Raw genomic sequence first — 12,026 nt, 5'->3', positions numbered from 1 at the left:
CACACACACACACCGGGCAAAGCAATACACACGCCCTAGCTGGTGCGGGTGTAATGAATTAACATTAGTAGGTCGGTTGATCCATACGAGAGAGAGAGAGAGAGAGAGAGAGAGAGAGAGAGAGAGAGAGAGGGGGAACCTAGAGTGAATGAATGGAGGGAGGGAGAGAGAAAGAGGGAGGGAAGGAACGGGGAGAGAGGGAGGGAGGGAGAAGGCGTGGAGGAGGGAAGGTGGAGAGGGAAATGAAGGAGGAAGGGCGAGAGAGAGAGAGAGAGGGGGGGGTGGGGGGAGGGGAAGCGGACGGAGAGAGAGCGCGAGAGCGAGAGCAAGAGAGTGAGAGAGTGAGGGAGAGAGGCAGTGTGGACCTGGCAACCGTGTGTAGTGGATGTGTGTGACTCTCTCACCCAAATGTCTCCCCCCCACTAAAACACCACCCCTCCCCCCCTCTCTGCCCCCCACTAAAACACCACCCCTCCCCCCCTCTCTGCCCCCCACTAAAACACCACCCCTCCCCCCTTCTCTGCCCCCCACCACCCCCCTGCACCCCCCCGCCATCACCCCTTCGGAGGACATCAATCATGGCCACCCCGCCCGATAGTCCATATGGAGATTTTATGCTAACGTTCGGTGAGTCTACGGCATTTACACGCCTTGTTTCACTGGCGAGTTTGTCTAATAGGGTAGGCTATAATAACAGTCCCCTAACACCTTTTTCCTAGCGATTTTTTCTAATGGGGTATGATAGAAGCCCCCTAACACCTTTCCCCTAGCGATTTTGTCTGACTGAGTATACTAGAAGCTCCCTAACACCTTTCCCCTAGCGATTTTGTCTGACTGGGTATAATAGAAGCTCCCTAACACCTTTTCCCCAGCGATTTTTTCTAATGGGGTATGATAGAAGCCCCCTAACACCGTCCCTTTAGCGATTTTGTCGAATAGGGTATAATAGAAGCTTCCTAACACCTTTTCCTTAGCGATTTTGTCTAATGGGGTATAATAGAAGCTCTCTAATACCGTTCCTTTGGCGATTTTGTCTAACGAGGTATGATAGAAGCATCCTAACACCGTTCCTTTAGCGATTTTGTCTAACGAGGTATGATAGAAGCATCCTAACACCGTCCCTTCAGTGATTTTGTCAAATGGGTTATAATAGAAGCTCCCTAACCCCTTTTCCCTAGCGATTTTATCTAACAGGGTTTAATAGAAGCTTCCTAACACCTTTTCCTTAGCGATTTATTTTCTCAATTCTACCTTCATATTGCCTTCAAAATATGGAGGCTTGTTTCTGGCCTTCGTTGAGTCAGTGGGATAGGAGCTGCGTAACACCTTTTCCCCTGCGATTTATTCCGTAGTTTGTTTCCTGCGTAACACCGTTTCCCCTACGATTCATTCTGTAGTTTATTTCCTGCTTATTATTTTTACCGTTGTGTGTGCTAGAGCTTCGTCACACCGTCCCTTTAGCGACTTACTCTGGATTTACACCTTCCTATTGGCACTTCATCCACCTCAGAGATCCACTTATCCATCATTGCAACTGGCTATGGTAAAGGAAGCTCCCTAACACCTCTTCCTTAGCGATTTATTTTTGGATATGGCTGGTTAATATCCTTCTGTACACTGTTTATGCAGAGTTTGGCTATATGGGAAGGATTTATGTAACAGGGCAGTAAGGCTTAATGGAATAAATCGCTTGGGAAAAGGTGTTAGGGAGCTTAGACAAAATAGGCCAAGCTTCAGTGTTTAGTTTTGAGAGAGGAATGAGTCTCCTTGGTTACTAGTGGGGATATAGCGTTGAGAGAGAGAGAGAGAGAGAGAGAGAGAGAGAGAGAGAGAGAGAGAGAGAGAGAGAGAGAAAATCACCAGGTAAAATATACTTAACTGAACCAAATTATCCGGAATTTTAGATAGATATTAGGTGGGGGCGCTCATCATCCACTCACTCGATGTAGTGCTGCTTTCGGGTAACTGCCATTCCTCTCTTCTTTCCTCTTCTGTCTTTCTTTCCTTCATTCTTTCCTCTTCCTTCTGCCTGTGGGTGACTTTACACTCCCTCTTCTGTCTTTCTTTCCTTCATTCTTTCCTCTTCCTTCTGCCTGTGGGTGACTTTACACTCCCTCTTCTGTCTTTCTTTCCTTCATTCTTTCCTCTTCCTTCTGCCAGTGGGTGACTCTTCACTGAGTGACAAGCCAAATGGTTTCCTGTACACCAGGAAACCATTTACTACGCTGGGTGGTAACCATATAACCAAATTATGGCGCCTGGTGGTTTAGTGGGTAATTACGGCGCTCCAATCGGATTGAGCCGGTGAAGGTTTATATCCAAGGGATGGTTGGGGTTTATTGCTCACGTAATGCCACTCAGGGATGAGTGAGGCTGGTCACTGTCATCTTAAATGTCAGGACCAACTTGCCTAGCCCCGGGCTCCTACGCTTCTCATGGGGCAACGTAGGATTAGATGATGATGGTGATGATGAGAGAGAGAGAGAGAGAGAGAGAGAGAGAGAGAGAGAGAGAATTGGGCAAATATATCTGCAATATAAGGAAGAATTTTGAAAGAGAGAGAAAAAAATTAATCTATCAGTGAAAGGAAATATAAAAATAGATTGTGATTATCTGATGTGTTAAAACTGGGCTTGCTTTGTGAGAGAGAGAGAGAGAGAGAGAGAGAGAGAGAGAGAGAGAGAGAGAGAGAGAGAGAGAGAGATGAATAGGAACACGTAGTATGTAGTAATAATAAGTGTGTGTGTGTGTGTGTGTGTGTGTGTGTGTGTGTGTGTGTGTGTGTGTGTGTGTGTTTTCTCCTTTACCAACTGTCGTATCTATCTCGTGTGTGTGTGTGTGTGTGTGTGTGTGTGTGTGTGTGTTTCTCCACCGTTTGTCGTATCTGCCCCGTGTGTGTGTGTGTGTGTGTGTGTGTGTGTGTGTGTGTGTGTGTGTGTGTGTGTTTTCTCCTTTACCAACTGTCGTATCTATCTCGTGTGTGTGTGTGTGTGTGTGTGTGTGTGTGTGTGTGTGTGTGTGTGTGTGTGTTTCTCCACCGTTTGTCGTATCTGCCCCGTGTGTGTGTGTGTGTGTGTGTGTGTGTGTGTGTGTGTGTGTGTGTGTGTGTGTGTGTGTGTTTTCTCCTTTACCAACTGTCGTATCTATCTCGTGTGTGTGTGTGTGTGTGTGTGTGTGTGTGTGTGTGTGTGTGTGTGTGTGTGTTTTTCTCCACCGTTTGTCGTATCTGCCCCGTGTGTGTGTGTGTGTGTGTGTGTGTGTGTGTGTGTGTGTGTGTGTGTGTGTGTGTTTTCTCCTTTACCAACTGTCGTATCTATCTCGTGTGTGTGTGTGTGTGTGTGTGTGTGTGTGTGTGTGTACCACTAATTCAACTTAACGAAATCTAACTCAGCCAAATCCATTAGCTTGATCAGGAACACCTTTCAATTAGTATTTAACCTGTTGCATGACCGCTGTTAATGGGAAGTAACTATTGACTAAGTGTATTTCTGTCTGTCTGTCTGTCTATCTATCTATTGTATCTATCTATCTGTCTATCTATCTATCTCTATCTATCTATTAGCTTCATCTCATATATCTATCACATCCCTTATAACTCCTTATTCAATCAGTATATGGGGGAAATTCCGTAACAGTTCTTCCTAAGCGATTTATTCATTACATTGCGACTATGTACTCTCTCTCTCTCTCTCTCTCTCTCTCTCTCTCTCTCTCTCTCTCTCTCTCTCTCTAATTCCGTAATAGTTCTTCCTAAGCGATTTATTCATTACATTGCGACTATGTACTCTCTCTCTCTCTCTCTCCCCCTCTCTCTCTCTCTCTCTCTCTCTCTCTCTCTCTCTCGATGGTAAAACAATATAAATACCACAGAAGAAAATGCTAAGCGGTAAATAACGAAAATAAATCGCTATGGAAATGGTGTTAAGGAGCCAGCCATGGGACTTAAAATTAGGCCTTTGAGCCGGTTATTTTTTTTTTTTTATCTGGCCTAAAATGATGCTAGTCACGAAGAAGTGCTATAGTGGTGATTGCAGGTGTTATGTGATGCTAGTCACGAAGAAGTGCTATAGTGGTGATTGCAGGTGTTATGTGAAGCTAATCACGAAGAAGTGCTATGGTGGTGATTGCAGGTGTTCTAGTCACGAAGAAGTGCTGTGGTGATTGCAGGTGTTGTGCTAGTCACGAAGAAGTGCTGTGGTGATTGCAGGTGTTATAGTCACGAAGAAGTGCTATGGTGATTGCAAATGTTTATATGATGCTAGTCACGAAGAAGTGCTGTGGTGATTGCAAGTGTTATAAGCGGCTAGTCACAAAGAAGTGCTGTGGTGATTGCAAGTGTTATAAGCGGCTAGTCACAAAGAAGTGCTGTGGTGATTGCAAGTGTTATAAGAGGCTAGTCACGAAGAAATGATGTGGTGATTGCAGGTGTTATATGATGCTAGTCAGGAAGAAGTGCTGTGGTGATTGCAAGTGTTATAAGAGGCTAGTCACGAAGAAGTGCTGTGGTGATTGCAAGTGTTTATATGATGCTAGTCACGAAGAAGTGCTGTAGTGATTGCAGGTGTTATATGATGCTAGTCACAAAGAAGTGCTCTAGTGATTGCAAGTGTTATATGATGCTAGTCACGAGGAAGTGCTGTGGTGGTGATTGCAGATGATGCTAGTCACGAAGAAGTGCTGTGGTGGTGATTGCAGATGATGCTAGTCACAAAGAAGTGCTGTAGTGATTGCAGGTGTTATATGATGCTAGTCACGAAGAAGTGCTGTGGTGGTGATTGCAGATGATGCTAGTCACGAAGAAGTGCTGTGGTGATTGCAGGTGTTATATGATGCTAGTCACAAAGAAGTGCTGTAGTGATTGCAAGTGTTATATGATGCTAGTCACGAAGAAGTGCTGTAGTGATTGCAGGTGTTATATGATGCTAGTCACGAAGAAGTGCTGTTGTGATTGCAGGTGTTATTGCACTTGAAGGTGATGGTGTTATAGGTGTTATGGTGATTGGAGTGTGTTATTGCATGAAGAGTTATTGCATATTAGCGTTATTGCAATTAAAGGAGATATTGCAACGTTTAGAGTGTGGAACATTGATTAAAGTATGTTATTGCATATTAATGTTATTGCAATTAGAGAAGATATTGCAGGTTTTAGAGGGTGTGCAACATTGATTAGTGTTATTGCACATTAGCGTTATTGCAATTGAAGGAGATATTGCAACGTTTAGAGGGTGCAACATCGATTAGAGTATGTTATTGCAGCGTTATTGCAACATTGATTAAAGTGTTATTGCATATTAGACAGCGTTATTGCAATTAAAGGAGATATTGCAACACTTAGAGAGTTTGCAACATTGATTAAAGTATGTTATTGCAGCGTTATTGCAACACTGACTAGAGTATGTTATTGCAGCGGTATTGCAACATTAATTAAAGTATGTTATTGCAGCGTTATTGCAACATTGATCAGAGTATGTTATTGCAGCGTTATTGCAACACTGATTAGAGTATGTTATTGCAGCGTTATTGCAACATTGATTAGGGTATGTTATTGCAGCGTTATTGCAACATTGATTAGAGTATGTTATTGCAGCGTTATTGCAACATTGATTAGAGTATGTTATTGCAGCGTTATTGCAACATTGATTAGAGTATGTTATTGCGTATTAGACAGCGTTATTGCATTTAAAGGAGATGTTATTGCAAGTAAAGTGATTGTCAGAGCCGTATTTTCGTCGGGTATGGAAGCTCCTTAACACCTCTTCCTTAGCGATTTATTTTTGGCTATGGCAGGTTAATATCCTTCTGTATGTTATTTATGCAGAGTATGGCGATATTGGAAGGATTTATGTAACACAGAAGAGGACAGTAAGGTGTAATAAACAAAATAAATCACTTAGGAAAAGGTGTTAGGGAGCTTTATGCAGAGTATGGCGATATTGGAAGGATTTATGTAACACAGAAGAGGACAGTAAGGTGTAATAAACAAAATAAATCGCTTAGGAAAAGGTGTTAGGGAGCTTTATGCAGAGTATGGCGATATTGGAAGGATTTATGTAACACAGAAGAGGACAGTAAGGTGTAATAAACAAAATAAATCGCTTAGGAAAAGGTGTTAGGGAGCTTTATGCAGAGTATGGCGATATTGGAAGGATTTATGTAACACAGAAGAGGACAGTAAGGTGTAATAAACAAAATAAATCGCTTAGGAAAAGGTGTTAGGGAGCTTTATGCAGAGTATGGCGATATTGGAAGGATTTATGTAACACAGAAGAGGACAGTAAGGTGTAATAAACAAAATAAATCGCTTAGGAAAAGGTGTTAGGGAGCTTTATGCAGAGTATGGCGATATTGGAAGGATTTATGTAACACAGAAGAGGACAGTAAGGTGTAATAAACAAAATAAATCGCTTAGGAAAAGGTGTTAGGGAGCTTTATGCAGAGTATGGCGATATTGGAAGGATTTATGTAACACAGAAGAGGACAGTAAGGTGTAATAAACAAAATAAATCGCTTAGGAAAAGGTGTTAGGGAGCTTTATGCAGAGTATGGCGATATTGGAAGGATTTATGTAACACAGAAGAGGACAGTAAGGTGTAATAAACAAAATAAATCGCTTAGGAAAAGGTGTTAGGGGAAGGATTGATTAACGCAGAAGAGGACAGTAAGGTGTAATAAACAGAATAAATCGCTTAGGAAAAGGTGTTAGGGGAAGGATTGATTAACGCAGAAGAGGACAGTAAGGTGTAATAAACAGAATAAATCGCTGAGGAAAAGGTGTTAGGGGAAGGATTGATTAACATAGAAGAGGGCAGTAAGGTGTAATAAACAGAATAAATCGCTTAGGAAAAGGTGTTAGGGGAAGGATTGATTAACACAGAAGAGGGCAGTAAGGTGTAATAAACAAAATAAATCGCTTAGGAAAAGGTGTTAGGGGAAGGATTGATTAACACAGAAGAGGGCAGTAAGGTGTAATAAACAAAATAAATCGCTTAGGAAAAGGTGTTAGGGGAAGGATTGATTAACACAGAAGAGGGCAGTAAGGTGTAATAAACAAAATAAATCGCTTAGGAAAAGGTGTTAGGGGAAGGATTGATTAACACAGAAGAGGGCAGTAAGGTGTAATAAACAAAATAAATCGCTTAGGAAAAGGTGTTAGGGGAAGGATTGATTAACACAGAAGAGGGCAGTAAGGTGTAATAAACAAAATAAATCGCTTAGGAAAAGGTGTTAGGGGAAGGATTGATTAACACAGAAGAGGGCAGTAAGGTGTAATAAACAAAATAAATCGCTTAGGAAAAGGTGTTAGGGGAAGGATTGATTAACACAGAAGAGGGCAGTAAGGTGTAATAAACAAAATAAATCGCTTAGGAAAAGGTGTTAGGGGAAGGATTGATTAACACAGAAGAGGGCAGTAAGGTGTAATAAACAAAATAAATCGCTTAGGAAAAGGTGTTAGGGGAAGGATTGATTAACACAGAAGAGGGCAGTAAGGTGTAATAAACAAAATAAATCGCTTAGGAAAAGGTGTTAGGGGAAGGATTGATTAACACAGAAGAGGGCAGTAAGGTGTAATAAACAAAATAAATCGCTTAGGAAAAGGTGTTAGGGGAAGGATTGATTAACACAGAAGAGGGCAGTAAGGTGTAATAAACAAAATAAATCGCTTAGGAAAAGGTGTTAGGGGAAGGATTGATTAACACAGAAGAGGGCAGTAAGGTGTAATAAACAAAATAAATCGCTTAGGAAAAGGTGTTAGGGGAAGGATTGATTAACACAGAAGAGGGCAGTAAGGTGTAATAAACAAAATAAATCGCTTAGGAAAAGGTGTTAGGGGAAGGATTGATTAACACAGAAGAGGGCAGTAAGGTGTAATAAACAAAATAAATCGCTTAGGAAAAGGTGTTAGGGGAAGGATTGATTAACACAGAAGAGGGCAGTAAGGTGTAATAAACAAAATAAATCGCTTAGGAAAAGGTGTTAGGGGAAGGATTGATTAACACAGAAGAGGGCAGTAAGGTGTAATAAACAAAATAAATCGCTTAGGAAAAGGTGTTAGGGGAAGGATTGATTAACACAGAAGAGGGCAGTAAGGTGTAATAAACAAAATAAATCGCTTAGGAAAAGGTGTTAGGGGAAGGATTGATTAACACAGAAGAGGGCAGTAAGGTGTAATAAACAAAATAAATCGCTTAGGAAAAGGTGTTATGGGTAGGATGGATTAACACAGAAGAGGGCAGTAAGGTGTAATAAACAAAATAAATCGCTTAGGAAAAGGTGTTAGGGGAAGGATTGATTAACACAGAAGAGGGCAGTAAGGTGTAATAAACAAAATAAATCGCTTAGGAAAAGGTGTTAGGGGAAGGATTGATTAACACAGAAGAGGGCAGTAAGGTGTAATAAACAAAATAAATCGCTTAGGAAAAGGTGTTAGGGGAAGGATTGATTAACACAGAAGAGGGCAGTAAGGTGTAATAAACAAAATAAATCGCTTAGGAAAAGGTGTTAGGGGAAGGATTGATTAACACAGAAGAGGGCAGTAAGGTGTAATAAACAAAATAAATCGCTTAGGAAAAGGTGTTAGGGGAAGGATTGATTAACACAGAAGAGGGCAGTAAGGTGTAATAAACAAAATAAATCGCTTAGGAAAAGGTGTTAGGGGAAGGATTGATTAACACAGAAGAGGGCAGTAAGGTGTAATAAACAGAATAAATCGCTTAGGAAAAGGTGTTAGGGGAAGGATTGATTAACACAGAAGAGGGCAGTAAGGTGTAATAAACAAAATAAATCGCTTAGGAAAAGGTGTTAGGGGAAGGATTGATTAACACAGAAGAGGGCAGTAAGGTGTAATAAACAAAATAAATCGCTTAGGAAAAGGTGTTAGGGGAAGGATTGATTAACACAGAAGAGGGCAGTAAGGTGTAATAAACAGAATAAATCGCTTAGGAAAAGGTGTTAGGGAAGGATTGATTAACACAGAAGAGGGCAGTAAGGTGTAATAAACAAAATAAATCGCTTAGGAAAAGGTGTTAGGGGAAGGATTGATTAACACAGAAGAGGGCAGTAAGGTGTAATAAACAAAATAAATCGCTTAGGAAAAGGTGTTAGGGGAAGGATTGATTAACACAGAAGAGGGCAGTAAGGTGTAATAAACAAAATAAATCGCTTAGGAAAAGGTGTTAGGGGAAGGATTGATTAACACAGAAGAGGGCAGTAAGGTGTAATAAACAAAATAAATCGCTTAGGAAAAGGTGTTAGGGGAAGGATTGATTAACACAGAAGAGGGCAGTAAGGTGTAATAAACAAAATAAATCGCTTAGGAAAAGGTGTTAGGGGAAGGATTGATTAACACAGAAGAGGGCAGTAAGGTGTAATAAACAAAATAAATCGCTTAGGAAAAGGTGTTAGGGGAAGGATTGATTAACACAGAAGAGGGCAGTAAGGTGTAATAAACAAAATAAATCGCTTAGGAAAAGGTGTTAGGGGAAGGATTGATTAACACAGAAGAGGGCAGTAAGGTGTAATAAACAAAATAAATCGCTTAGGAAAAGGTGTTAGGGGAAGGATTTATGTAACACAGAAGGGGACGGTAAGATGTAAAAAGCAAAATAAATCGCTTAGGAAAAGGTGTTAGGGGAGGATTTATGTATCACAGAAGAGGGCGGTGAGGTGTAATAATAAAAATAAATCGCTTAGGAAAAGGTGTTAGGGAGCTTTATGCAGAGTATGGCGATATTGGAAGGATTTATGTAACACAGAAGAGGACAGTAAGGTGTAATAAACAAAATAAATCGCTTAGGAAAAGGTGTTAGGGAGCTTTATGCAGAGGAAGGATTTATGTAACACAGAAGAGGACAGTAAGGTGTAATAAACAGAATAAATCGCTTAGGAAAAGGTGTTAGGGGAAGGATTTATTAACACAGAAGAGGGCAGTAAGGTGTAATAAACAGAATAAGTCGCTTAGGAAAAGGTGTTAGGGGAAGGATTGATTAACACAGAAGAGGGCAGTAAGGTGTAATAAACAAAATAAATCGCTTAGGAAAAGGTGTTAGGGGAAGGATTGATTAACACAGAAGAGGGCAGTAAGGTGTAATAAACAAAATAAATCGCTTAGGAAAAGGTGTTAGGGGAAGGATTGATTAACACAGAAGAGGGCAGTAAGGTGTAATAAACAAAATAAATCGCTTAGGAAAAGGTGTTAGGGGAAGGATTGATTAACACAGAAGAGGGCAGTAAGGTGTAATAAACAAAATAAATTGCTTAGGAAAAGGTGTTAGGGGAAGGATTGATTAACACAGAAGAGGGCAGTAAGGTGTAATAAACAAAATAAATCGCTTAGGAAAAGGTGTTAGGGGAAGGATTGATTAACACAGAAGAGGGCAGTAAGGTGTAATAAACAAAATAAATCGCTTAGGAAAAGGTGTTAGGGGAAGGATTGATTAACACAGAAGAGGGCAGTAAAGGTGTAATAAACAAAATAAATCGCTTAGGAAAAGGTGTTAGGGGAAGGATTGATTAACACAGAAGAGGGCAGTAAGGTGTAATAAACAAAATAAATCGCTTAGGAAAAGGTGTTAGGGGAAGGATTGATTAACACAGAAGAGGGCAGTAAGGTGTAATAAACAAAATAAATCGCTTAGGAAAAGGTGTTAGGGGAAGGATTGATTAACACAGAAGAGGGCAGTAAGGTGTAATAAACAAAATAAATCGCTTAGGAAAAGGTGTTAGGGGAAGGATTGATTAACACAGAAGAGGGCAGTAAGGTGTAATAAACAAAATAAATCGCTTAGGAAAAGGTGTTAGGGGAAGGATTGATTAACACAGAAGAGGGCAGTAAGGTGTAATAAACAAAATAAATCGCTTAGGAAAAGGTGTTAGGGGAAGGATTGATTAACACAGAAGAGGGCAGTAAGGTGTAATAAACAGAATAAGTCGCTTAGGAAAAGGTGTTAGGGAAGGATTGATTAACACAGAAGAGGGCAGTAAGGTGTAATAAACAAAATAAATCGCTTAGGAAAAGGTGTTAGGGGAAGGATTGATTAACACAGAAGAGGGCAGTAAGGTGTAATAAACAAAATAAATCGCTTAGGAAAAGGTGTTAGGGGAAGGATTGATTAACACAGAAGAGGGCAGTAAGGTGTAATAAACAAAATAAATCGCTTAGGAAAAGGTGTTAGGGGAAGGATTGATTAACACAGAAGAGGGCAGTAAGGTGTAATAAACAGAATAAATCGCTTAGGAAAAGGTGTTAGGGGAAGGATTGATTAACACAGAAGAGGGCAGTAAGGTGTAATAAACAAAATAAATCGCTTAGGAAAAGGTGTTAGGGGAAGGATTGATTAACACAGAAGAGGGCAGTAAGGTGTAATAAACAAAATAAATCGCTTAGGAAAAGGTGTTAGGGGAAGGATTGATTAACACAGAAGAGGGCAGTAAGGTGTAATAAACAAAATAAATCGCTTAGGAAAAGGTGTTAGGGGAAGGATTTATTAACGCAGAAGAGGGCAGTAAGGTGTAATAAACAAAATAAATCGCTTAGGAAAAGGTGTTAGGGAGCTTTATACAGAGTTTGGCGATATTGGAAGGATTTATGTAACACAGAAGAGGACAGTAAGGTGTAATAAACAAAATAAATCGCTTAGGAAAAGGTGTTAGGGAGCTTTATGCAGAGTATGGCGATATTGGAAGGATTTATGTAACACAGAAGAGGACAGTAAGGTGTAATAAACAAAATAAATCGCTTAGGAAAAGGTGTTAGGGAGCTTTATGCAGAGGAAGGATTTATGTAACACAGAAGAGGACAGTAAGGTGTAATAAACAGAATAAATCGCTTAGGAAAAGGTGTTAGGGGAAGGATTTATTAACACAGAAGAGGGCAGTAAGGTGTAATAAACAGAATAAGTCGCTTAGGAAAAGGTGTTAGGGGAAGGATTGATTAACACAGAAGAGGGCAGTAAGGTGTAATAAACAAAATAAATCGCTTAGGAAAAGGTGTTAGGGGAAGGATTGATTAACACAGAAGAGGGCAGTAA

General features: G+C 40.4%; 1 protein-coding gene across 1 annotated transcript in view; it reads left to right on the top strand.

Annotated features, from left to right (window-relative positions):
• Positions 1–540: 540 nt before the first annotated feature.
• Positions 541–12,026, top strand: part of LOC145418336 (A-type potassium channel modulatory protein KCNIP1) — a 210,559-nt gene continuing 199,073 nt past the window's right edge. The window contains exon 1 of the mRNA XM_080286776.1: positions 541–627. Coding sequence (XP_080142902.1) covers positions 579–627 — 49 coding nt within the window. The 5' untranslated portion in view covers positions 541–578. The remainder of the gene's footprint in view (positions 628–12,026) is intronic.

This window comes from Coenobita brevimanus, chromosome 113, assembly GCF_032717465.1.
Source record: "Coenobita brevimanus isolate Jiangsu-jjx chromosome 113, ASM3271746v2, whole genome shotgun sequence".
Classification (NCBI taxonomy): domain Eukaryota; kingdom Metazoa; phylum Arthropoda; class Malacostraca; order Decapoda; family Coenobitidae; genus Coenobita; species Coenobita brevimanus.
Note: the sequence above shows the minus strand (reverse complement) of the source record. Positions and strands in the feature narration are given on the sequence as shown.